The 27,038-nt window shown below is 58.5% G+C and overlaps 3 protein-coding genes across 4 annotated transcripts; 2 read left to right on the top strand and 1 right to left on the bottom strand.

Moving 5' to 3' along the window:
- Positions 1-5,005: 5,005 nt before the first annotated feature.
- On the top strand, positions 5,006-5,856 carry FAM240C (family with sequence similarity 240 member C). The gene is made up of 2 exons (XM_040972446.1): positions 5,006-5,151; positions 5,730-5,856. Exons 1-2 carry the CDS (start codon positions 5,006-5,008, stop codon positions 5,854-5,856), a joined length of 273 nt encoding a protein of 90 aa, XP_040828380.1.
- A 3,844-nt stretch (positions 5,857-9,700) lies between these two features.
- On the bottom strand, positions 9,701-12,534 carry RTP5 (receptor transporter protein 5 (putative)). Its single transcript, XM_040972445.1, has 2 exons — positions 12,377-12,534; positions 9,701-10,967 (listed from the first exon to the last, which is right to left on the bottom strand). The coding sequence occupies exons 1-2, from the start codon at positions 12,532-12,534 to the stop codon at positions 9,701-9,703; spliced, it is 1,425 nt and encodes a 474-aa protein (XP_040828379.1).
- Positions 12,535-18,630: 6,096 nt separating this feature from the next.
- On the top strand, positions 18,631-25,686 carry PDCD1 (programmed cell death 1). 2 transcript variants are annotated; one of them, XM_040972416.1, is made up of 5 exons: positions 18,631-18,731; positions 22,985-23,344; positions 23,710-23,871; positions 24,642-24,676; positions 24,835-25,686. In XM_040972416.1, exons 1-5 carry the CDS (start codon positions 18,656-18,658, stop codon positions 25,072-25,074), a joined length of 873 nt encoding a protein of 290 aa, XP_040828350.1. In that variant the 5' UTR covers positions 18,631-18,655; the 3' UTR covers positions 25,075-25,686. The 2 variants fall into 2 exon arrangements, with proteins under 2 accessions (XP_040828350.1, XP_040828351.1); XM_040972417.1 differs by lacking the exon at positions 24,642-24,676 and having other exon boundaries at positions 24,794-25,686.
- Positions 25,687-27,038: the final 1,352 nt, after the last annotated feature.

The raw sequence follows: 27,038 nt of genomic DNA, 5'->3' as shown, positions 1-27,038 counted from the left end.
GCCAGGGTGTCCCCTTGCTCCTCAACCAGCTCCGTTCCCAGCTATAGATTTTGCACGTGGCAGTGGTTGCTCCGACCCAGCTTGGCCTAGTCACTCACCTGTCTTGACCTTTGCCTTTGGATGCTGTAACCTGGCAGACCCAACCTATCCCAAGTCCCACCACTCACTGACGGGTACTGGAACCTGGCCCTGCTCCATCTGCTCCCATCCCAGGCTCATGCAACCTGGTAGGTGTGACAGCCTAGCTGAGCTTGTTCTGTGTTCCAGCCTGGTTTCTGCTCTTGCCAGTGGGGTAATGTTCGCTTGGTCTTGCCTGGTCCGTCCTCTTCCACAACCAACCCACATATAGCCAACAGTTGGAGTTACCCTACTCAGGCTGCCCAACACCTAGGCCTGGAACACATGCTCACCAGAGGGAGCTGTGACCCCAATAGGAGAGTTTCCCAGGATCCCCCACTTGGCCCACTCCCTGACCTGGATCTCACACTCTCCAGTAGGTACTAGGACCTTGCGCAGCATAGCCTGCCACTCCATCTTGGCCTTTGTATGAGCTGGAGGATGTTGCAGTCCAACCCGCCTCACACCCTATTTTAGGATGCACAGGCAGATGCTGCAGCCTGGATCTGCCCAGCCTATTTCCAGTCCCAGCACCCATGAGTGTCGGTGGGTTCCATGGTCATTCTTAGCTCAGCTCATCACCACCCCAACTCTTAAGCTAACCAGCGGGACTTATATTTCCATAGGGTTGGGCCCACTTATCCCCTGCAGAATCTACCCCCGGAGCTGGTTCTCTCATGTGCTGGTTAGTGTCATGACCCTGCCTAATGTGATCCATCCCCTGTTCCAACACTCAGTCAGGTACTGGCATCTAGCCCTACCAAACAGGCTCCCAGCCATAGCTTTCATGTGGGCTGGCATGTAACAATCAGAGATGATCTGTGCTAACAGCTCATATCAGGAATCCCATGTGGGCTGGTGAATCAGTTTGACCCATACAGATCTTCCAGCCTCTCCTCTCTGAACCATCAGGTCTCAGTTCCCACACTTGCCTGCACGTTTAGTGACCCTGTCGCTGGGAGTCACACAGAATTCATTCCTCATAACACTTACATTGGCCTTATCCATAGATGTCCCTAGGCAACGATGACATACCCCCAAAACCCTGGAGCTTGCTGCCAGCAGGCAGAGCCTGGCGCCACTTGGCACACTGACCACCCAAAGCCCAGGACTAGCTGACCATGTGGCATCAGTGGTCGTGGCCAGAGTCCCAAACATTGAGTCCGACCTGGCTCAGGTACCCTCCGCAGCCACCATGTTGCTGAGGGCTCCTTCCTTCCTTCTTTTCTTTTCTTGTTTTTAAGATTTATTTTTGTTACAAAGTCAGATACACAGAGAGGAGTAGAGACAGAGAGGAAGATCTTCCCTTTGATGATTCACTCCCCAAGTGACTGCAATGGCCGGTGCTGTGCCCATCCGAAGCCAGGAGCCAGGAACTTCCTCCAGGTCTCCCACACAGGTGCAGGGTCCCAAGGCTTTGGGCCGTCTTCAGTCACACGGGCATGTGTGCACACATACTCAGTCACAGGGACACGTGTGCACACATATGCAATCACACAAACACATGCACATAGTACTCAGTCACACGTACATGTGTGCATATAATTTTGAACTTACTGATGCTCTGACATGGGATTTTCCCTCTCGAAGACAGTGGCATGACAGGAACTTCCCAGCACGTTTCTCTCGTCAGCCCCACAGTTGGTAAGCTGCTTATGATGTTTAGCTCTGTTTTTACCAAACAAGCTTTGTAGGAGGAGGCTGTGCCCAGCACAGGGGAGCACAGTAGGCAGGCCAGAATAAGCAGGGACATTTGGTGGGTTTGACATATTAATTGCATTTTAGACATATTTTTGGCTTTCAGTGAGTCTTCAAGTGCCTTGGGGCAGGGGTGACTGGGAGGGCCTACATCTGTTACTGGCAATGGTCACAGGGCTGGGGGAGGCAGACAATCCTCAGTGCCATGTACCCATCGTGGACACATGTCCACTATTTGGCAACACACAGCCCTCCCACCCCATGCTGAGCCCGAGAGGCAGAAAGCTCAGCCAGCCTCCGCGTCACGCTGGCCCCAACAGCACTCTGCACAAGAGGTCCCCAGACAGCCCCCGCTGAGCCCAGGGCATGCGCTCTCTTGGCTCCATCCCAGCCGCAGACCTCTACCCAGCAGCCATTGAAGGGGATGTTCCGGTGACAGCCTGGATGCAGGAGGCTCAGCTGTCCCCTCAGACCCGTGTACACAAAAGAGAGGTGTCCAAGCCAGACTGGGCCCCCAGGGACATGGCCAACAGGAGGTGGCTCATCTTTCTCCAGTCTGAGCCGATGCCAGGTGCCCATGTCTCATCGCCTGTATAAAAGTGAAGTCAAGACACTCCAGAGACTGCACGCCAAGGACACGCCAGGAAGGATCCACGGGTGAGCCACGTAGATGTGTGAGAAGGCCCTGCAGAGGTAAGCGGCCTGTCCTTGCTGGAGAGATGGCTTTAACCTGGCCCCTTGCTATGAGCTCACATGTGAGACAGGCTGGGCACTGCACACACAGCCAGGGCCACCCACCTGCACTCTGTCAGAGAAAATCCACTTCCTTCTTCCCAAGCAGAATTCAGGTGTGGACCATCCTGTGGAGAGGACACAGAGGTATGTGAGATGAGCCCTGACCCCTGAATTCCTGGCTGGGGTCTCTTCCTCTGTTCCTACTTCCTGCTTCACCTACAAGGGTTAGAGAGGGCCATGTGTCCACCATGAAGGCTCCAGGCTGGCCGGGAGCTTCCAGGAGGGCAGCACGGTCTCTCCCAGAGGACTGCAGCCTAGTTCCTCCTATGAACCTGGTCCTGGGACGGCAGGCACAGGCCCTCTCTGGGGACCTGGGCCCCACGTGCTTCCTGGAAAGGCAGCTGAGTAGAACTGGAAAAGGCTGACACTGTCAGCAGATTGAATTTTGAGAACTGAGCTGTGAGGTGTCGGGTCTGATCTCTGAGCTGCAGGGCCCAAGTCCAACTCATGGACAGGAAAGTCCATGTTTTCATCAGCTTTTATCCAGGTGTCTCACTCTGGTCAGTGGCTACTCTGCTGTGCCAAGTCGTAGGCCTGGGCTTTGTAGCAGAACTTGCTCCATTTGACCACAACCAAATGTGTAGTGTCTCCTACACAGTTCATTCCAGCTGATGAAACAGACTAGGTGAGAGAGAGAGAGAGAGAGAGAGAGAGAGAGAGAGAGAGAGAGGAGGAAGAGTGGGGAAGAGGGGAGTGGGAAGGCAAGAGGCCCACTCAAGCTCCCCAGTCAGCACTGTGGGCGGGGCAGCTCTGGATGCAGCTGGGCTGTGCTGGCACCCAGTGCAGGTACCCTTAGCACTGGTGTAACTTGGGGAGTGTGGGCATGGGCAGGACAGCTTCCCAGGGCCCCTCCCTGACTGGCTTCTACCCCAGCAGGAACTCAAGCAAGGGAGCTGGTCCCTCCCTCAGGTGTGATGCAGACCTCTGCCCATGTAGGAGAGAATGCCCCCAGAGCCTCACAGCTGGCGGGAGGCTGGGACAACCACGTCGGGGCAGCTCAGGTCTTCTGGCTTATTTAAAACAACTTGGTGGAATCTGGCATTTCAAACCTGTTGAGTTTCCCCATGCCCCAACGGTCACTGCATGAGGCCCAGCCCACCTCCCACGGGAAAACACAGCACACTGAGGATGTTGCATTGCGTGAATCCACACAGCCCAGCACCTGTCACAAGGCTTTGCTGCAAACCACATTCATTTATCCATGCCCGCAAGGCCAGGGTCCAACCTCTCCCAGGGAGGTAGAGGTCAGCTCAGCCAGGAAAGCAGCTTTGGGCAGGAGCACGGAGCAGCCACCTTCCCCAGTGAGCCCAGGGCATGCAGGGCCCTGGATGCACAGCAGGAACTGAGGACTAGGAGGGACTCCATTGGACTGATCGGGCTCAGGGGCTCCCATGGCAGCAAGCCACAGACTTGGGTGGTCACTCCACAGTTCCCAGAGCCTCTTGTCCTGTGGCCATTGAGGGCTCAAGGGGAGCTGCGGAGAAGGGTCAGATGGAGGAGAAATTTGGTCATTTTATCCTCCCTGTCCTTCATGTGTGCACACGCCATGTCTTCCCGTGTCCTCTGTGACCATCCCTTCTGATGTCTGTGTCCTGACCCCCTCCGCATCAGAGGCTGTGGTTGGGCCTAGCACATTGGATCAAGCGCTAAATCCTCACTTTGCAAATACCGGGGTCCAATGTGGGTGCTGGTTCATAGCCTGATTATTCCATTTCCCATCCAGCTCCCCCCTTGGGCCTGGGAGACCCAGAAGAAGCCCCTAGCTTCAGATTGGCTCAGCTGCAGCCATTGCAGCCATTTGGGAAGTGAACAAGTGGATGGCAGATGAAAGATCCTTCTTTTTATCTCTTCTTTCCATAAATCTGATCTGCCTTTCCAATAAAAATAAATAATCTTTTTTTTTAAAGGCCTTGGACCCCCTGGGCCATACCCACAAAGGACCTCAGCCGGCCTGATTTGCCCTTCTTGGCCCTATCGCTGAGCACAGGACTTTGTGGACCTTGCCCAGGCTGACAGGTGGGGCCTGCTGTTCAGATGAGATGGCCTTTGAGACGAGGCTCCCAGGGTTTGTGCCTCCACTGTGGCTGCCCTGAGCACTCGGATATGCATGGAGAGCAGAGCCCCATACAGAGGTGTGCCAGCAGCTTCTGCTTCCATTGAGCCAGAAACCTTTCTGAAAAACAGGAGTAGGCCTCAAGCCAGTGACAGCTCGTGGGGGACAGTGCAACCCCCATGGTCACCCCACAGGGCCAGGACACAGGACATCTACCCCACAGTGTGCACTCTGGGTTGAGCTGGGCCCACAGGGTCAGTGCAATGATTCATGTGTCCACCAGAAATGAACCAGAAATGAACCAGAATGGCAGAATTCTCACAAGTTTATCTTTCTCCAGAAATGAGAAAAGGCTATTTCTCAGAGTACTCCCACGCACGGCTGCATGATGCAGGGAGGATAAAGAGGTTCTGGGAGGAGCAGATCGAGCGTCATGAGCAGCAGCTGCAGCGCGAGGATCTGCGGGTCCGCGGCAGTGCCCTGAGCAAGTGAGTGAGGCAGGGCCATTTCCCCAGCCGGGAGAGCGGGAACAAGAGCCCTCCTTGACAAGAGGGCAACTCCCATACCTGTGTCTTCACACCTAGAACTTCAACCACACCTGCACCCTCACCCTTACACCTGCAACCTCACAGAGCCTGACTTCCAAATATCCAGAGTCCTCAGACTGGGCAGTGCCCAGCCTGGGTGTCCTGTGAAGCAGCAGCTGCTGGCCTGGAAGCATGCATAGGCACAGACATCCCTCAGCCACAATGGCTACACCAGCCCCAACCAGCTACACTCTGTGCCCCGTGATGTCCCCAGTGCAGTACAAGGTCCCCTGGACAGGAGCAGGCAGGGACACCCACTCCCCAGCATTCTACAGGTCAGCATGGAACCAGCAGATCACCCCAGATTCTGCTGTTGGCATGGCCATGAGGGGGTACTGTGTCCAGTCATGTGGTCATCTGCTTGCTGCAGCTGAGTTGGTTACCCACAGTGCAGGAATGGGTGCTGAGACCCAGGACACCACTACTTGGGTGTCAGTGCTGGTGCTCAGCCTGACCTCCAGGTCATCTCTGTCCCACAGGCTCCGTCTGGAGTGGACTCAGCGGCTGGAGAGCAGGAACCGGATGCTGCAGTGCCCCCAGGAGACACCCACGCTGTTCCTGCCATCCATCGTGCCAGAAAATGCCCCAGACAAGGCAGCCACCTGAGACCCGGTGGGTTAGTGGCCTGGGGAGTTGCTGACTAGGCCAGGCCCCCCCTCTTTGGCACAATAAAACCTGCACCCCACCCCCACCCCTGGTCCCTACTGTGGCTGCTCTTTTTCTGTCCTCTGCAGGGAACACAGTAAACCTCACCACAGTCAGCCTCAGCCACTCCTTCTAACTTTCTACTTCCAAATAAGGGAGAGGGTCGGAGTGGGGAGGGCCAGACAGAGACTGAGATGGAGAGAGATCTTACACCTCTCATTTACTCCCCAAGTGACCACCACAACTGGAGCTGGCCAGGCTGTAGTCAGGAGCCAAGAGCTCCATCCAGATCTCCAATGTGGGAGCAGGCACCAGAGCACCTGGGCCATCTCTGCTGCTTTCCCAGGTGCATTAGCAGGGAGCTGCATGGGAAGTGGGGAGTAGCTGGGACTGGAAGCTTATGGGTTCAAGGAGTTGCAGACTATGGCTTAACCCACTATGCCCTGCCAGCCCCTGTATCTGCAGATTTAAATGCAATTTCACTTCCCTTTTCTCTGAATCGGGACATGAGCTCAGCCTCATTAGCCCCTCAGACCAGTTGGAGCTCTGTGCCGACACCTCATGGGGCACCCCGAACCTCCCAGAAAATTGACACCCCCGCCACCCCTCCCCGGAGGTCACAAATGCTTGTGTTAAAGACTGGCATTTCCCAGTTGGAACCCACCCCAGATACCCAAGTGACCCCGATGTGACCATACAAGTAGGAGATGGTGGGAGAGGAGCGTGGTGCCTGGAATGCCCAGCAAGGGGTGGCTACCTGCACAGCAAACACCCTCAAAGCCAGGTTGCCCTCTCCCCCAAATGCTTCCTGGCTTGGCTAGCTTTGCTTCCACCTTGTGACCGGCTGGCCCTAACCTTGGCCAGGCACTCTGGGCCCCACACAGAGGCCACAGATGCCGGTGCCGTCCCCAGGGGCATCTGTGGAGCTAACCAGAGAACTGTGTGAACCAGCTGGGCAGCCAGAGCATTACAGCCAGCAGAAAGGAGGCCAGAGGAATAGGGGCCACCCTGCCACACCCTGCAAGGTCCCAGTCCAGTCCAGCTCAGCCCAGCCCAGCCCAGACCAGACCAGACCAGGCCCTGCCTACCTCAGCCAGGGCCCTGCCCAGCCCAACCAACATGTAGCTCCCAGGTCCACCTCCTTGGCCATGCACCACCTCCGGGCAGTCCTGGATGGAGACACTGAGTAAGGAGGGATTAGCAGCCCTAAGAATAGCTCAGGAGGAGCACTCAGGGTGCTGAGTCACCCCTCTGGCAAGGCACCCTGGACGTCATGACCAGAGACACCCTGGACCTTGAGAATGGTGGTCAGGGTCTACCCTGAATCTTCCAGAACTGTCATGCCCACTGAGACATCTTCCTGAGCACCAGCAGTACCCCTGGACACAGCTGTGATCGAATGTGACCCTGAGTCCAGGAACTCGTGCCTCCCACTTTGTGTGGAGAGCCAGGGCCGTGACACAGACCGGGATAGCCAGGGCTGGCCATCCTCACATACATGCTCAGTGTTCTCATGTGGGACAGAGGACATGCAGATTGGGACTGCACAGAGGGCCACAAGGCCTGACTCTGGCCATGCCACACAGAGAACACAGGGGTGGGGAGGTGGAGAGGGTACCCCTGAGGAAGCCACGTGAAGACCAGGGATTCAAGAGACGTATTTCCAGCCAGGGCCTGTCCAGGCAAGTGTCAGCAGAGAGCCCAGTGTCAAGGGCAGGCATCGCTATGTAGCCCCACTAGTATCTTAAAGACCCCAGGCACTCACAACAGGGGACGGGCCTGGGAACCGGCACCCGTGGCCTCGTCGGAGTCCTGCCAGCTGGTCTGCGGTCACTGCAGGCTGAGCTCAGCCTCACACTGGAGAGGCAGGGTGAGCGCAGGGCCGTTTCTCGCGGCCGCACGCGTGGACACACCTAGTCGGCGTGCTCAGATGCGGGAACCAGGGAGCCACTGGAGGCGTGATTCCGAAGGCTCCCACACGGGGGCACCCGCGCCGCGCGCAGGGAGGCGGGCCGCGCCCCGGGAGTGACGACTGATCCCCCACCTTGCTCCGCCGCTCACCGACCAGGACTCCCAAGCCGGCAGAAGGGGGGCCCTACATGACCAGCCCCTTGCTCCCCTAGGTCGGGGTCCCCGCGCTGCCTGTGCCCTCCTGGGCCTGCCTCAGCTTTTCTGGTGATCCCTGCATCCCACAGGCGGAATGCGGGGACAAGCTCAGCTGTGCCCCTCCCTATGGTACCTTGGGGTACACGGAGCCCCTCAGGGCAGCCCCTAGGCTGCTCCAAGCGGTTACAGAAACGGCTGCACAAGCCGCGATCATTGTGCCCATGGTCTGGGCCATGACAGAAAGCTGGACACCGAGGCCCAGCCCCCACACCCTTTCAGTGGCCCAGGAAACCAGGGCCCTTCCAGGAACCCCTCAGCCCTGACCTCCATTGGAGGAACTTGGCAGAGCTGACCACACAGCAGCATCTGCCTAACCAGCAGCTGCCTGGGCTCTCCTCGCTCTCCAGGAGCCCTAATGGGGATCCGACTCTGGTCACTGGTGGGCTTCCCTGAAATGGACCAGCCACAATGGAAGAGTGCTAGCTGGGGCTGCATGGGATCCTAAGGCTGACTAAGGGATCCAGGCATAGGAAATCAGTTCAGGGGAGGTCAGAAAACAAGGACCTGAGGTGACCTACCTGGCTGAGAAGCTGGGGGAACTCTGATGGTGGGGATGAGTGCTGACTGGCCCCCACCTTCTCCGATGGCCTGGAGACCCCTGGGGTGATGGCATGACCCTGCACCATGGGTGCCCCAAGCCCTGTGACAGAAGATGTTCAACCTGAATCCCAAGCTCCCACCCAGACGCTGAGCAGCATCTAGGACCACCCAAGGGAACAGGGAAGTGGGTCCTGGGCCTCCCCAAGCAGGGCCCCCAGACAGCCTAATGGGCCCAGAATGCAGTCTCAGCCAGAACAGCTTCAGTAGTGAGGGGCCAGGTGGAGGTGTGGTCCGGCTGCAGCCCTGACGTGGGCATTGGGAGCGCCACCAAGGGCCACTGTTGAGAGCCTGGACAGGTGGTCACAGGAGAGTAGGGGCAATGCTGGTGGCCTGGGGCAGGTCCCTCAGCCTAACCTTGACCTCACTTCAGCCGAGGACAAGAGTCCTTGAGCACTGAATGTGCTCCCGCTCCGGCCACGGTCCTGAGGTCCTTTACTGGGATATCATGGCCCTGACACAGAGGGAGGGCAGTGGTATCCAGGGTATGCTTGGCCCGGGCTGGCACTTGCTGCATCCCCTCCCTCACCTGCACGAGCCAGTACTGCCTTGCGGGATAGCCTCTGGAGGTGTTTTCAGAGACCCACACTGGTCCCTACCCTGGGCCAGGGGCGGGGCTTCATAGGCCCTCAGCTGATCCCTGGGGGCTCCCACATCCCAGACCAGGGCACTCCCCTGCTGGGCAGTGTCACCAGCACTGGATGGTCACCGAGCCCCTCTCTTCCCATCCAGTCTCCCCAAGGATTTTATCCTTTCTTGAATGGGGCAGCAGCATCCTGGGGTCCATATGATTCACCCACCCACCCTATGGGAAGTCCCAGCCAAGACTGCAGAAGCAAGCAGGGAATCGGTCTCCTGCTGCCCACCAGCCTGACCTCCGCTGGACCTCAGCCCCTGTTCTCCCGGGGTGCACGGTGGGTTTGTTCTGCTTTATTGGAACTTCACACACAGAGAACAGCACCAGGGACACAAGTGCGCAGGACAGGAGCACAAACTCAACAGACACGTGGAGCCACCGAGGGCCGGGGTTGCGGTGCGGGGTTCAGGCCGGCTGCTGGAAAATACTGAAGTTGAGTCTGCACATGCACATGAGCCAGAAGATACAGACTGTCATGGACACCCAGATCCAGAAGTCCTCGGAGGGCTCAGCGCGCGGCCGGCGTGGGGCGGCACAGGCGCGCGGCTCGTCCTCCTCGTGCGCCCGTGCCCGCGCGCGCCGCCGGCAGTAGCTGTAGCCCACGAAGCCGCCGCCCTGGGCACCGCCGGCCGGGTGCTCGGTGCTCAGGCGCCGCGCGGCCTCCAGCGCCGCGAAGGGGACGGTGATGGAGCCGCGGCTCACGGGCACCGGCGCGGGCGCGCCCTCCTCGGCCCCCGGGGCTGGCGGGAGCGGCCCACGGCCGTCGTCCGCGCCCTCAGCGAAGCAGAAGGGGAAGGTGACGGAGCCCTCGGCGCCGGGGCCCCCGGCCCGGCCCAGCGCGCCCAGCAGGGCCCAGGGGAAGCTGAGCGCGCCCTCGCCGTCTGCCGCCAGCCCCACCACGTAGGACACGGCGGGCGGCGGCGGCGCCAGGCCCGCACTGACTGACAGCGGGCCGCGGCCCCGGGCCACGCTCACAGCGCGGGGCGCGCGGTCGCGGGCGCCGAAGACGAAGCCGCGCATCTGGAAGGTGTCGTCCACGTCGCTGAGCAGCAGGCCCTCGCCACGGAGCACCGGGTCTCTAACGTCCACGGGGAAGCCCCCAGCCTCGGGCACCGCGCCAGCTTCGGCGAAGAGGCACAGGGTGCCGGTGCCACCGCCCGCGTCCGCGTCCGCGAGCGCGAAGGGCAGGGTGACCACGCCGGCGCCCTCGAACAGGAAGTCGCCGCTCTGCGACAGAGGCTCCTCCACGAAGTCGGTCACCAACAGCGGCACCGTGGCGCAGCCGGGCTCGTGGGCGCAGCAACCAGGCGCGTGCCTGGGCCTGGCTGGGGGCGCCCAGGCCAGCTCGGGCGCCTTCTGCAGGAAGCAGAGCTGCAGCTCGCAAGCCTCGCAGCGGTCGCCGAAGCGCACCTCGGGGCAGTGACTGAGGGTATCTCCGTAGCAGCGCCGCAAGATGTGCAGCACCAGCTTACTTAGGAAGATCCACACGTTGAGTGGACTCACCTGGCAGTCGCCGCGGGGCCCCGGGGGCCCCGGCGGGCACATTCGGCACCGCTGGCCCCACACTCGCATCTTCACCAGGCCCTGGCGGCTGCCCGCATCCCACCACAGGTGGAAGAGGATGTGCACATGGGCCGAGCGCCACACCCACAGGCAGCGGCTGCACTGGAGCCTGCAGGAGGGAAGCTATAAGGTCCGGAGGGTGTTCTCATGCAAACGCAGACCTCCCCTCCGCCCCTACTCTGTCAGGGCACCAGTAATGGTCTCCTGCCCCTGCTATGCCCAGCATCTCGGGGCCAGGTTACCCAAGGGCTTGGGCACCCCTGTGATCCACAGCCAGGTTAGGGGGAGCAAACTCGGGCCTCGCTGCCATGCTTGACCAAGGAGGGCCACCTGCAGCTCCCAGCTCCCACCGGGTGTGTAGAAGTATGAGCCAGAACCCGTCACTGGGCCCTGGCTGAGAGACACCTCAAGATCCCGGCCCCCGGCTCCCAGGCCCGGGGTGGCCCCTCCTCCCAGATTCTAGGATTGAGTGGGCCTGGTGAACCAGCAGGTTATGCCATGACCCAGGATACCCATGTCCCATCACAATTTCCCTAGGACCAAGTCCCATGCCTACCTCTGCTTCCCACCTGGCCCCCTCCACAGGAGACCCTGCACCTACGTGGGAGACCCAGATGGAGCTCCAGGCTTCTTGCTCAGCCTGGCCGTTTGGGAGCTGAATCACTCACTGGATGGGAACTCTCTCTACTCCCCACCCCACCCCAGTCACAGGTGAAGGGACCCTCCCTGGGAGTTCTCTAGAGGAAGGGACCACAGGGTGGGTGTGGAACCAAACTCCTGACTTGACTGGGATCTGGGCGATCAACAGCTACAGGCACTGGGGTTGTGGCTGGGTGACCAGGGCAACACTGGGCTGTGGGGCCCAGGAAGGGTCACCATCACCCACCATGTGAAAGACCCACCAGAGTTATGTGGTCAGGGGCAGGCAGGGCCACCAGCAGGACCTGACTAACCAAGTGTCCACGGGCGCTAAAGCTGCCCCTAGTTGCAGCCTCCACCCCTGGGTCCCTGCTGCACAGATGACAGCTGTCAGTCATCATGATGAGCAATGCCAGGCTCCCTGGGTGACTCTGAGCTTTTAGCCTGCCCCTACCCTCTGCCCAGCAGCTTGCCTGGCTGGTCACTGGGGCCTGCATGCAGCACAGGGCTGGACCTCAGGCTGACACTTGCGCATTCCGTGTCCTGCCCAGACGCCATGGTGACAGGCATTGGGAAGCAGCTGAGGCCAAGGTAGTCCCCGCGCCCCCCACTGACCATGATGTCATCTCTTCAGGGTCTCAGTAGCTGCAGCCCTGTCAGTCACTGTGGTCCCTGCCCACAGTCCGGCAAATGCCCCAGCTGTCGGAGTCCCACTCCCTGGCCTGGCCTAAGAGCACAAGAATAGGCTCCGCCCACCCCCGGGACCCCCAACCCACAGGCCTCCAACCCCAACAACCAGCAGAACCACCGACCTGAGGGCCCCCCATCCGCGGGGCCCCGCCCCCTCCCCGGTAGGCCCCCCACCGCCCTTGGCCGCACCTCGAAAGCCCCTTTAGCCGGTACTGGAAGCTGCTGCCATCCAGGGGCCCGGCGGCCAGGCTCTCCTGAGGGAGCAGGACCCAGGCGTCCCGGGGCTTCCGCTCACTCATCAGCTGGGCGAAGGTGCTCACCCACACGTCCGTCCCGGCCGCGGCCATGCTGCGCTCCGCACTGCGGGCTGAGGGCCGCGCTCCAGGCGCTCGCTCCCAGGAAGCCTCGGTCCCGTGCTGGCCAATCGGCGGCCTTAACAACAGCACAGTCTCCATGGCAACAGGCTGGCTCCAGACTGAGGCAGAAAGGAAAAATACAATGAAGCCGCTGCACCCCTGCACCGGAGGTCACGTTCCCCGCCATCTGCGGGGGCCGCACACCTGTGTGCGTGTGCAGGTCGCTGTCCCAGTTGGAGATCACGCGATGTGTATGCACCACTTGTAGATGCTGTCCGCCCTGCATGGCAGTGGAGCTGTGTCCTGCAGTGAACCGTGGCCCCTACACTGGGCCAGGACCTCACCCACATGGAAATGTCCACATCACACTCCCCATATCAAACCCCACATCACACCCTACACATCACATCACACATCACACCCCCACATCACACCCATAACACATCACACCCCACACATCACACCCCCACATCACATCCCCACATTACACCCATCACACATCACACCCATCACACATCACACCCCACACATCACACCCCCACATCACATCCCCACATTACACCCATCACACATCACACCCATCACACATCACACCCCACACATCACACCCCCACATCACATCCCCACATTACACCCATCACACATCACACCCCCACATTGCATCCCATTCACACATCACATCACACATCACACCCATCACACCCCCACACCCCACATCATGCCTGCAGCAGAGAACCCGCCATAGCTGTATCTGCCCCTCCCTTGGCTGACGCAGCGCCAAGCCCTGTGCATAGTCCCAGATGCTCAGCACAGACCCCATCTCAGGCAACAGAGTGCCTGCCTGGCTCCTTCGTCCTCAAGAGAAGCATGTCCAGGATCACTAGGTGGACACACGACAGGTCCGTGGCTGTCAGTGAATGACTCAACACAACAAAGCAGACACTGGGCGCAGAGGTGGCCCCAGGAGCCCTCAGCATGGGCACTTGGCTCAGGGAAGCTCAGGGTGACAGTGGGAGGGCAGGGAAAACAAGGAACCTCCCAGGGGCCATTTCAGAAGCCCCCAGGAGACCCACACACATACACACATGACCTCCACCACATCTCACCCATACACACAAACGTGCTGCATGCCAACATGCCACACACACCACACACAAACCAAGCAATACATGCATACCACAACATATATCACACCTAACATGAATGTATGTTACATACAATCATGCTACACAGCATACACAAACATGTTATGTGCATACCACACACAAACATGCTACATACACATACGCGCACACACACACACACACTCACTGTGGAATCCCAGCCTTGTAGCACAGTGGCCTCTGGCAGCTCCCATCTCCCGGTCACTGCAATGGGCTGTCCTGCTCACATGGACACAGCCTCTAGGCCCTGGCTCTCTGAACCAGTTGCTGTGGCTTGCAGGCCCTTAGGTTTCGCCTGCCCCCAGTTCTAGGCAATCTCACCTCAGCCTTTGCCATGGCTGGCCGTGGTCAGTCAGCCACACTCTGGTTCACCTGCCTGGCCACCAACTACCCACCACTTGTGGGCTTTTATGTGTAGGTTTGTTTTTATTTTGCTTATTTGAAAGGCAGAGATAAACTCAAGTAACACCGTTGGAACACTGTTCCCCACATCAGGCTCTCCTAAGGCTTATCAAATGACCATCCCCCATGCCTGGCTGATGATGCAGTGTGACAGTAAGGAGCAGTCCCTCTCCTTTCCCATTTGTGGACACAGGAGAAAAAGAAAGCAAGAAAAAGAACTGAGACATGTGTCTCACCTTGTCCACACTCAACCCCTATACCCTTATCAGAGGCTCACATGAGTATGCATCCCTCTCAATTATGTAACAGAATTAAAAAGAAAATAAATTAAATTCTATTTTAACAAAAGAAAGAGGTCGGTCTCAGTGAGGTGGCCAAATGACTAAATTCTCCCCTTGCAAGTGTCAGGATCCCATATGGGCACCGGTTCATGCTCTGGCTACTCCACTTCCCTTCCAGCCCCCTGCTTGTGCCCTGGGAAAGCAGCAGGGCAAGGCCCAAGGCCTTAATGCCATGTATCTGCATGGGAATCCCAAAAGAAGCTCCTGGTTCCTAGCTTCTCATCAGCTCAGCTCTGGCTGATGCAGCTACTTAGGGAGTAAACCAGAGGATGGAAGATCTGTCTGTCTCTCCTCTGTAAATCTGCCTTTATGACAAAAATAAATAAATCTTTTTTAAAAATAAAATACAGGAAAGAAGTGAAGAGGGAGAGAGTGGGTGCTTCCATCTGCTGTATCATTCTGAAGCACCCACAGTGGCTGGGTCAGGAGCCTGAGACTTCATTCAGATCTCCCAGCGGGGTGCAGGGGCCTTGACCATTGCATTCACAGGGAGCAGCCTGGACTCGGGGGCTCACCCTGGCATAGTCTGCCAAGGTTGCCTGCCCCATAATGTTCCAAAGCCACTGGCACCCTCAGCAGTTGTGCTGTCCTCAACTCCCTGCATCCCACCCTCCTCAGCTTTGCATACAGAGCCTCTGCTTCTGTTCTAGACCTTCTCCAACTCCAAGGTGTGGCACTCCTGGCCAAGATCCAAGGGGGGCAGGGGTTGAGGTGCCTCGGGGGATTGCAATCACCGCAGAACCACAGCAGGCTGGGGAGAGCGCCGCTCTGCTTTCTCATTCTCCTGTTGGTTAAGGCAAATGAATCACTCTGGACAGGGAGGGAACTCAGGAAAAGGTACACGCATAATGATGCTACAGAACCACCTGACACCTGCTAGCCACACACAACATATAAACACACTGTACAATACTACCTATGCATATCACACACACGCCACACACAACACATAAACACACAAGGAACAAATATCAGCACACACATTTGATTCGCATGACCTGATATATATGTATATAAATAACTACACCAGAGTTATGTACACAGAAACACAACATCACATACAAAGCACGTATATGCCACATACACACAGGGGCTGGCTGGTGGTTGCAGCTGGTAAAGCCACTGCTGGCTTTCGTGGCATCACAGTTCAAGTTCCTGCTGCTCCACTTCCAACCAGCTTACTGAGTTGGTGCCAATTGACTGAGGGCTCAGGACTCTGTCTCCCACATGGAGCTCCCAGCTGCCTCTCCACCAAGCCCTGGCTGCTTGAGGAGTGAACCAGAGGATAGAGACCTCTGCTTTCTCTCCCTTCTCTCTGTTTTTTAATATCTTAAACAACAGGAATAACTGATTACTCCAGAGAGTCCAGAAAGCAGTAGGGGCGAGTCTCCTGTGAGCCCTAACTTGACAAGCTGAGTTACTCCTTCCTGTGTGCAGTGAACTGTGGGAATATCCCATTAGTCTGCTGAAACGGGCTCTCCAGTTGGGCCGAGAAATGGCGTTCTCTTCTTTTACTTCTGGGAAATGTTTCAAAACCAAGACAGAACAGAAAGTTTTTATTTGCAGGCGCTATTAACCATTTCCTGTCCCAACCTCAGAGCCAGCTGTGACTCAGTTTGCCGCCCTGGCCACAGTAACAGGGACAGGACGTGGTTGAGTTGCCCACCCCACCAAAGGAAGACCCCCTTCCCACCTTCCCCACGGGAGCCTGGTATCCCAGTCAGGTCTGCAGGCCACACCTGGAGCTCATGTTACTGAGCATCTCTTCCCATGCCCCAGGAGGACTTCCAGGGTCCGAGGGTGCGATGCCAGCTCAAAGCTGCCCCGTCAGAGCCCCCCAGTATCCTGCCCTGTCCTATGCCCCAATGGTGGAGCTGAATATAAGAGTGCCCAGGCTCAGCCGGCAGAAACCCAGGCAAACAGCCATTCACACCCTGGTGGCCACGAACCGGCACTACCCAGAGGTGCAGCATGAGGCCCACCTTGTGCCTCTCCAGGAGACGCTGCATGGAGAATGCAGGCCAGGCAGGGGCCCCACTGGGGCTGAGCCCCAACATCTTGCTGTGTGGCCCTTAATGCATGGGAACTCACCCAGATCGGGACCTGTATGAGGCCCATGTGAGTGTGAACAGGCAATGTGTGAGGACTGTGTGAGTATGAACAGTCATTGTGAAGACCGTGTGTGTGAGCAGGCAGTGTGTAAAGACTGACTGTGAGAACAGTATGTGAGGACCGTGAGTGTGAGCAGTCTGTGTGAGCACTGTATGTGTGAAAACTGTGTGTTTAGATCATGAGTATGAGCAGTGTGTGTGAGGACCATATGAGTATGAGTAGTCTGTGTGAGGACTGTGTGTGAGTGTGAGGACTGTGTGAGTGTGAGCAGTGTGTGTGAGGACTGTGTGTGAGCAGTGTGTGTGAGGACTGTGTGTGTGAGGACAGTGTGTGTGAGCAGGCAGTGTGTGAGGACCATGTGAGTGTGAGGACTGTGTGTGTGAGGACTGACTGTGAGCGAGAACAGTGTGTGTGGACCGTGAGTGTGAGCAGGCAGTGTGTGAGGACTGACTGTGAGCAGTGTGTGTGAGAACAGTGTGTGTGGACCATGACTGTGAGAACAGTGTGTGTGAGGACTCTGAGTGTGAGCAGTGTGTGTGAGGACTGTGTGTGTGAGCAGTCTGTGAGGACAGTGTGTGTGAGGACCATGTGAGTGAGAACAGTGTATGTGAGGACTCTGAGTGTGAGCAGTCTGTGTGAGGACAGTGTGTGAGCAGGCAGTGTGTGAGGACTGACTGTGAGCAGTGTGTGTGAGAACAGTGTGTGTGGACCATGACTGTGAGCAGTGTGTGTGAGGACTGTGTGTGTGAGGACAGTGTGTATGAGCAGGCAGTGTGTGAGGACCATGTGAGTGTGAGCAGTGTGTGTGAGGACTGACTGTGAGCAGTGAGTGTGAGCAGTGTGTGTGAGGACTGACTGTGAGCAGTGAGTGTGAGCAGTGTGTGAGTGGACAGTGGGCACATTTGCAAGGAACCAGAGCCTGGTCTGAGTGGCACTTCCCTTAGGAAGGTATGGAATACTTGGCTGTCCTTCGACTTAGCTCCATGCTTTTAAAATGAACACGGTCTGGGGGCAGGGTAGGGGGGCAGAGTCTGGGGTCTGGAGAGCAGGGTATAGGGGTCAGGGTCTTAGGTCTGGAGAACAAAATCTGTGGAGCAGGGTTGGGGATGCAGCGACACATTTCAGGTCCGAGCCTCTCTTGGACGTCAAGTGGATCACAAGTTGCTCTCACGCGTCAGCACTCTGCGGTTTCATTGTAGAAGACGCCCAGGGAAGGAGCGGGTCCAGCTGTCCCGAGGCCACCGGCAGCTGGGCCCCGCCGCCCACGGTGCGGAGCACGCTGAGGAGGGGCCCGCCCGGGGCCAAGGCCGTGGGGCGCCGGTGCCCGGCCGCCGCCCCCGCGCGCTGAGCTGCTTTTTCCACCGCGCTTTCATCTCCGCTCCGCCGCCTGCCGCCGCCGCCGCCGCTTTCCAGCGCGCTTCGCGGCCGCGTCACCAGTATCAGCAGTTTCAGTTTTCCTGTTCCCCGGGGAGCCGGCCCGGCCACGCCGGCCCGCCGCAGGGGGAGGGGGCTGGGCGGCGGAAAGGTCTCGAAGCCGGGTTGGGGACGGGGAGGCCCGTGCCGGGCAGCCCAGCCAAAGTGCCTCCGGGGGCCCCTGCCCACCCTGGGTCTGACTCCTGGGTAGGACCCCAGGGCTGGCTGAAGAAAGGGCCCACCTGCACCTGCCCCTCGGCTTCAGGGGGCTGAGAGTGGGCGTGGAATTGTGCGCACCCCCACTGCAGACTGGGGAACCGAGCTCCGGGTGGGGGGGGCAGAGTGGGGACCTGCACCCCCCCATCCGCAGACCTTAGCAGCTCCAATGGGAGACGCCAGAGACCACAGGCAAAGGCAGAGCCTGTAGCGCCCACAGAGGGGTCTGAGCTGCACCCCTCCCCCAGGACCAAGGCTCCTCCTGCACACCCCCTCTGCTTCTTCCCCTCTCCCTCCCCTCCCCTCTCCCCCACCCCAGTGCTCCACGCCCTGTCACTCTTGTGGAGGTGGAGGAAGAGGGGGCGGGGCCTGGGGCAGGTCCCCTTCCTCCGACCTGGGACTGTTTCCTCTCAGCACCACTCCTGCCGGGGCGCCGAGGAGACCAGGCACAGCGGGCGCTGGGGCATGCGAGTGCCGCGGGTGCCCTGGTCGCTGCTCTGGGCCTTGCTGCAGCTGAGCTGGAGGCCAGGATGGCTCCTAGGTACGTGGCAGAGCTCCTGAGACTGAGACAGCTGGGACACACTGGAGAGGAACCCCAGCTGGGGTCCTTGGGCTCTGGGATGGGAGGGACCCCCAATGTGGTCCCTGGGATGGGAGGGAGAGACCAGTGATGTGGTCCCTGGGATTGGGGGGTGGAACCGATACATGGTCCCTGAAGCGGAAGGGACCTGAGATGTGATCCCTGGAATGGGAGGGATCATCTGCTGTGGTCTCTGGCATGGGAGGGACCAAAGACATGGTTTATGTGCTAAGCGGGGCCCTGGATCTTCCTCTCTGAGGAAGACTCATTACTCTCTGGGCTCAGGGAGGGAGGAGAGCTGGAGGTGTCAACAGGTTTGCCCAGACATGTGGGTTTTGGAGATCCCAGGGAGAACAGGTTGCACCTGCTCACGGCCAGCAAGTGGCTTTCCCTCTGGGTGCCTCGATTTCCCTGCCCTGACTACATCCCCCTTCCTGGTTTGTTCTCCATCGTCACTGTCCGGGTCGTTGCTGTCCTCAACAGGACACAGGCCCTGCAGCGGACTTCCTGAGATCCCAGGCCACCACCCTCCCCCACAGCGCAGGCACGTTGGCGTGCCAGGCAGGGATGGAAACCTTGCCACATCATCTGAAACTGTCCACCACATCCAGGTGACGCCTGGTAAAGTCAGACTTGTGCAGTTTTGAAAATGGCCACATAGAGACGCTTAAAGGCACAGTCATGGCATCCTTCTAGAGCCTCCAATTGTCCACGGTGGTCTGCTGGCTCTGGGTGCCTGTTCACTGTAACCATAGACCAGGTGGTTTACTGGGTAGGTGGGTGTCGTTCCCATCCCCCCAGACTGAGCCCCAGGTCCTAGAATCCACAAGTTGGTCCCTCCCCAGATCAGTTCCAATCATGCTGGGTTTGGGTTAAAGTCATCATCCTCCAGTGTGACAGTTTTGTTTTTCAATTTCTTTCATTTGAAAAGCAGACAGAGATTTTCCATCCACTGGCCCACTCCCAAATCCCCACAACAGCCATGTCTGGGCCAGGCAAAGCTAGGAGCCAGAGTGCCACCCAGGCCTCCGCTGAGTGTGGCAGAAACTGAGTCCTCTCAGTGAATATGAGCAAGAAACGGAAATCACAAGTGGAAGAGCTGGAGCTCGAACTCAGGGCCCATGGGGTAAGGGCACCCAGAGCAGCAGCTTCACGGCTGTGTCAGAGGCCCACCCACTCCTAGAGTAACCTGCTGTTCCCTACGTGAACCCCTCCCCGTGGTGTCATGCTGGGTCCCCTCCTCCTTGTCAGGGCGTCATGGTGGGCCCCCTCCTCCTCACGGCGTCACGCTGGGGGCCCTGTTCTCCTGCTCATGGTGTCATGATGAAGGCCCCCTCTCTTTCCCAGAATGTGGGGCCTCCAAGACTGAGACACTGCACCTGCTGAGATTCTTGCAGTTGTGCCCTGGGCAGAGTGCGAAGTGGCAGGGCCAGGCTGTCAGGGAGCTGCTGCTTTGCCCTGTCTGGGGACAAGAGGACCAGGTTGTCCCACCTCAATTGCTGCCCCCATGAGGGGCTGCCCTGAGGGGGTGATGGCCAGAGCTCCTTGCACTGGAGCCCAACACCCACCCCCACCAGGCCTGGAGCCCAGAGTCCTGGTGCTTGGCCTACTAGGTGAGTGACAGTGAGCAGAGGACAGGACTCTGAGCTGGGGAGGCCAGGAACGATACCTACCTACTCAGTGACCTCTTCTTATATTTAAAAAAGGATTTATTTGTTTATTTTTACTTGAAAGGCACATTTGCAGAGAGGAGAGGCAGTGAAAGATTCATTAGCTGCTTCACTCCTCTAAATGAGCGCAGTGGCTGAGAATAGGTAAGACCGAAGCCAGGAGCCAGCAGCTTCCTGCGGGTCTCCCTCATGGAGACCCTCCCCAGGACTTGCTCCATTTTCCACTGCTTCCCCAGATGCGTAAGCAAGGAGCCCGCTTGGCAGCTGAGGAGCAGGACTAGAACCATGCTCTGATGAAGGATGCCGGCATTACATTTGGAAGTTGAATGGGCTGGCACCCGCATTGTTAGTTACACAGCATCATAAGGACAGAGCTCTGGACCCCTGGACACAGCATCAGTGTGGCTGACCCTTGAAGTAGGCACCTCCTGGTGATTCATCAGGTCCAACATGGTGGAGCCCCTGCAGACACCAAGGGCGACCCTGTTCCTGCTGCCCATCTAGCCCCTGCCCCAGCCCCAGCAGAGGAGAAAGAGGCTACCAGGGCTGCCAAGAATGCTGCTCCAGGTTACATCCACCCAACCCTTCCTTGTCCTGGTCAGGGCTTCTTCCCACCGCCCACCAGGAGCATACCTCCCTCCCACCCAGTACTCAGCCAAACCTGGGACCTTAGGAGGCAGGCATGCCTGACTCAGAGCCTGCCCCAGTTCACATTCCAGGTCCAGCAGCGGACAGCCATGAAGGGGATTTTGGGGACGGCAGCAGCACCCAGGGGAAACCTGCAGACAACAAGAGCCCTGGGAGGGGAGGCCCTGGCCACAGGAGGTGGCCCTGTAGTGAGGGCTCAGTGGGTGGGACGCAGACCAGGCATGCAGAATTGGGTTCTGTGAGGCTATGGGCATCGTGTTGGGCCCCCTCCTCCTCAAGGTGTCCTGCTACACTGACTGTGTGGGAGCAGCACCCGGCCACATGTACAGGAACAGCACTGGACATGAGCAGTCACCACCATAGCCAGGGCTTCAGAGAAGGGAGACCATCCTAGCAGGCCAGCTGGGCACATGAGAGTGGACACAGGAGCAGGCTGTGACAGGGATGCCTCTGAGCTTCCTTTGTCCCAGGTGGGTGTCCATGGGGAATAGGAAGGACTCAGTCCTGCTACACAGGATGGGCCTTGGGCCAGCCTGACAGCAACAACCAGGGGCCCCATGTGGCCACTTCCTCCTCTCAGCCACCAGGGCTTGGTGAACCACAATCCGCCTCCAAGACTATCATACTTGTGGGTACTCAGAGCAGTGGCAACTTCGGTCCCCCGTGTTGTCACATGTGTGGGGAGCCAGGGCCAGTACTGATGTCACAGGAAAGGAGTCAAAAACAGCAGGTGCACAGCCATAAAGAGGAACAAAGATAGTGAAAGAGGGGACAATGAGGGATAGTGAGAGACACTGAGAGGGGACAGTGAAGGACAGTGAGGGATTTTGAGAGAGGGAGCAGTGAGAGAGAACAATGAAAAGGGGGCCAGTGGGGCCAGTGAAGAGCCTGCAGCAAATGGAGCTGTCAGCAGCCACTCAGTCACAGCCTGGATGAACATCTCAAGGTTCACACAGTGTTGGAGACTCCTGGTATGGGAGGTGTAGATTGTTTCCCATTTGCTAACATCTCCTGGTAGGGGCAATAGAAGCTGAGGACTTGAGGCCAGGGCTCTACTCTGGGCACAGCAAGGACACAGCAGATGGAGCTTCCGCCCCACAGTCTGTGTGCCTATCAATTGGAGGCCATGGGTCCTGCCTCCTGGGAGCTGACCAGAAGGGGGTCCTCCTCAGGGGGATCAGCCCAGCAGAAGCAGATATGACCCTGGCTCCCACCCCCAGACCAGGAACCATTTATGGCCGTCAGAGAGCTGGGAGGGGAAGTTGGTGCCTGTGCTGCTGTGTGGCCATTAGAGAGCTGGGTGGGGTTGGTTGGGGGGGTCTCAATGCATCTGTGTGGCTGTCAGAGAGCTGGGTTTGGGGTTCCTCAGTAGATATTGTGGACTCACTGGGGGTCCCATTCCCACCTGCTGTGGCAGGGCTGACCATGGATGAGGGGCGTGACCATGTGTGCTTATCCCCAGCCCCATGGCCTCTGGGATTCATCTCATGGACTCCAGCTGGAGTCTTGCTATAATGGACAGGAGCCACCCACCACCGACCTCATGGGATTGTTCCTCTCCACCACCCCCTCTACAAGTCAGTACCTGGTTCTACCACTGAAGGCTGAGGGCCTGGGTTGGACAGAGCTGGGCACATTCCCAGGACATGTATGGGTTGTGTCCCTCAGCCCTGTCAGGAAGCCGACATCAAGGATCACCTGGGAGGAGTGAAGATATCAGGGGGAGAAAGGGGATGGGGTCACCCCAGGCTCCAGGCTCAGGCCAACCGGGGTGGGGGCAGGCAGAGCCCTGTGCGAGCCCACAGCAGGAGCCATCTTACTGTCCAAGCAGTGGGGTACCAGTACAGGAGAGTCTTACTCTGCTCCCATCTCACCTGCTATTCTCCACACTTCCAGACCCCCAGGACAGGCCCTGGAACCTCCTCACCTTCTTCCCAGCTCAGTCCACGGTGCCTGAAGGGGCCAACGCCACCTTTACCTGCAGCTTCTCCAATACATCCGAACACTTCGTTCTGAATTTGTATCGTCTGAGCCCCAGCAACCAGAGGCACAAGCTGGCTGCCTTCCCCGAGGACCGCAGCCAGCCACCACAGGACGGCCGCTTCAGCATCACCCGGCTGCCTAATGGCAATGGGTACCTCATGAGTGTGGTTGGTGTCCGGCTCAACGACAGTGGGATCTACCTGTGCGGGGCCATATCCCTGCACCCCCGGACACAGATCAAGGAGAGCTCCCAGGCCGAGCTCAGAGTGACAGGTGCTGGGCAACCATGCAGGGGGCAATGGGAGGGGAGGGGGTAGTGGCACAGGGAGATAGCAGGCACAGAAAGAGGCTGCCGTGTAGGGGGTGGTCAGAGAGGTCGTGGTGAAGGGGAGTTGGGGCAGGGCTCGGTTGCCCCCCGATGTCCTCTCCCCTTAGAAACCTCTGTCCACTTGACATGGGCGTGGCAAAGCTGGAGGCAGGGGGACAGGGGCGGATACCTGCAGGACAGGACTGAGGAGATGCCCCAGGGTGCGGGCTGTGATCCAGGCCCTGGGGAACCAGAGATGGCAAGGGGTACCTGTGGGGTATGCGGAGTTTCTGAGGGCCCATCCCTGACCAGATCCTTTCTGTCTCCTCAGAGAGACCCCTGGAGCTATCCACCGCACAGCCCAGCCCCTCTCCCAGGCCACCAGCTCAGCTCCAAGGCCTGGTCATTGGTGTCCCCAGTATCTTGGTGGGTGTTCTGCTGCTGCTGCTACTGGCCTGGGTCCTGGTGGCCACATGCCCCAAAACAGCCCAAGGTAATGCTTAGCCAAGCCTTGCCCACTCCCACTACCTGCTCCTGCCTCCAAGCTCCTTCATGAGAAGAAGTCAGACTCAAGCTCCCCACCATCTTGGGATTCGGAGCGATCCCAGCCATATCTTCTATGTACTCTGACCACCTATGGGCCCTGTGGACACTGCTCCCCTCCTCCCCCTACCACACTCCCCTCAATAACCTGACTACACTCCGCTCCTCCCCCTACCACACTCCCCTCAATAACCTGACTACACTCCGCTCCTCCCCCAACCCTGACCACTGCGCCTCCTCGGCAGTACTGGTCAGCTTCCTAAGACACTCCAGTCATGATCAACATTCCTGTGCTGGAGGCAGACGCAGTTCACACTCCGAGAGCCACTGCTCCCAGGGTCCATGCCTGTTGTCGTCTATGGACCTTGCCCCAGGCAGCACACAGGCAGCTCCTGGGCATTAGCTCTGACTGGGACGCTTGATGGGGCTCCTGCTGCTCCAGGCTCTGTGTCACAACATGAGTGGGAACAGAGTGTTCTGCTGACCGCCACTGTTGGCCTGTCGTGGCCAGGCCTCCAGATGTCTTGGATGCTGCGCCTGTGGCCACCTGCTATCCCTTGGGGAAGTCGCGGGTGACAGTGGGGCAGGGTGCCTTGGGAGGCCCTGTGTACTGATTATGCACCTGCTGTGTGCTCTGCCTCCCAGGGCCACGGCCCCATCCGAGCAGCCAAAGGCCCTGCCTTCCCCCTGCCTTCCCTGACCACATGTATCTCTCTGCAGAGGCTGAAGGAGCCACAAGCCAGGACCAGACCCCAGTGAGTGTCTGCCCCTTGTCTGCCCCACAGGAATGGGACCCCAGATCCTAGAGCCTTGTCCCAACAAGGGGGTGGTCTGTGGGCTGGGTGTAGACCGCTTCCCAGGCTGGCTATGAGGTACAGCTCGCCGAGATGACCGGTGCTTCCTCTCCCTGCAGAAGGACAAGCCCCTGGCCCTGCCCAGCCCCACCATGGACTATGGGGAGCTGGACTTCCAGTGGCGGGAGAAGACGCCAGAACCCCCAGCTGCCTGCGTCCCTGAGCAGACTGAGTATGCCACCATTGTCTTCTCTGATGGGCTGGGTGCCTCAGTCCCTGGACGCAGAGGCTCCGCTGACCATCCACGGGACCCCCGGCCTCTGAGGCCCGAGGACGGACACTGTTCATGGCCCCTTTGATCAGCTGTCCTTATCATCAGCATCCTATGGAGCCTCCACCCAGTGCCCAGGCCATGGGGCCTCCTGAGGGCTGTTGACACAGGGTGACCGCCCCATGCTGGTGCCTGACCACCTGAATGTGGCCCTCACAGGACTTACTTCCCAAGGCTCAGGGACTACTTGGACCTCCATGGGTGGGACCACTCAAGCCTAGCTCTCCTAGCCCACTGCTGCTGAGCTTGGCACAACCCCATTTGCCTACTGCCCAGAGTGGGGGTGGCCTCTGCCTTATGCAGCCCCATGATGGGCATGCTGGGCTAGGACATCGGGGGACACAGCCTTACCCCCACAGGAGCCTCCAACCGGGTCCTTTGTCAACAGGAGACTGAAGGGCCTCTCGGAGTCTGTGGCCAGCAGCCCTCCACCAGGCCCCCTGGGCTGTGCCAGGGGAGGGCAGGGGAGGGTCACAGGCCCCTGTGGTGGAGCTCCTGCTGGGAGGCAAGGGTTCAGGGTCTGCAGGCAGAACCCAATGGGACTGGCTGTCATAGCCCAGGCTGGCCACCAAGGGGCTGCGGGAGGTGAGACCTGGAACCAGAACCGCTGCCTCTGGTCATTAAATGTTGAGTGAACTCAGCTCTGTGGGGCATCTGTGGGGCCAGGAGGCCCCTGGAGCAATCTGTGTCGCCCACAGCACAGGCTCACCTTGGGCCAGCCTGGTACCACAAGCAGGGACATGATGTGGTGGAGAGGGAAATGGAGTCCTCAGCATATCCCCTCTGGGCCCAGTCCTGGGAGAGGGGAGGGGGCAGCAAGACCAGGAGGCTGAGGGGGGCAGTGACCAGGGCAGGACAATGACCACAGGGAGACAGTGACCATGGGGGAACAGTGACCAGGGCATGGAGGACAGGGACCAGGACAGGGGGACAGTGATAGGGGAAACAGAGAGGACCTGAGCATGCCAACATCTGGCACTGCTAGTCGGACATGGCAGTGGGGCCCATCTCCTGGCCACATGACGTAAATTCTGGGTATTGATCTAAGGCAAATCAGATGAGATCTGCTGAGTACGCAGTCATGAGGGACACATTGGGTCACAAGGGCCGCTGGGGAAGTGGTCATAAGGGACACACTCGGTCACAAGGGCCGCTGGGGACACAGTTACAAAGAGCACACTGGGTCACTAGGCCTTGAGATGATGGACACAGTGGTTCTTCCTGCTTTGCCTAAAACCTGATGTCCATGAACACTCACCCCTGTCTGGAGGCATCCAGAGCCAACCCAGAGGAGTGGACATCGCCTAGTCAGACGCTCATGCAGTGGGGGAGAAGTGGGAAGCTCACGCTGCCCCTGCTGAGTGTCCATGCAGACAGAAACATCTTTTAATTCTTTTCCACAGTTTTCTGGCTTTTTTTTTCCTTTGCTTTTTAAAAAGTTTGTTTATTTCATTTGCAATTCAGGGCAACAGAGAGGGTAAGGCATATAGAGGAAGATTCTGCATTCACTGGTCCACTCTTCAGAAGGCTATCATTGCAGGACTGGGCCAGACTGAAGGCAGGAACCTGGAATTTCATTCAGATCTCCCATAGGGGTGCAAGGGCCCCAGCACATAGGCCATCCTCCACTGCTTTCGCAGGCCATAAACAGGGAGCTGGATCAGAAGTGGAACCGCTGGAACTCAAATGGGTGCTCATATGGGATGCCAGAACTGCAGGTGGCAGCTTAGCCCCTTGCCCTCATTACTGGTCGCTCCACAGACTTTCTCAAGTTGCCTTAATCTACACCCTAAGAGAAACAAATGGTACCCACTGGAGCCAACAGGCAGCCATGGGGAGGACAGGGCTAACCCTAACCCTGCAGAGGGTCAGTGTGCAGTGTAGGTCCATGTGTCTGTAAGGCTCAAGTTTGGGGTGAGGGTTGGACAGGAGGATCTTCACGACCCCCTAGTGGCCAGCTCCTAGCCATTGCCTGTCATTCCCTTCCTGGGT

The sequence above is a fragment of the Ochotona curzoniae genome, unplaced genomic scaffold (genome assembly GCF_017591425.1).
Source record: "Ochotona curzoniae isolate NIBS_2020 unplaced genomic scaffold, NIBS_Ocur_1.0 contig_2294, whole genome shotgun sequence".
Lineage (NCBI taxonomy): Eukaryota > Metazoa > Chordata > Mammalia > Lagomorpha > Ochotonidae > Ochotona > Ochotona curzoniae.
Note: the sequence above shows the minus strand (reverse complement) of the source record. Positions and strands in the feature narration are given on the sequence as shown.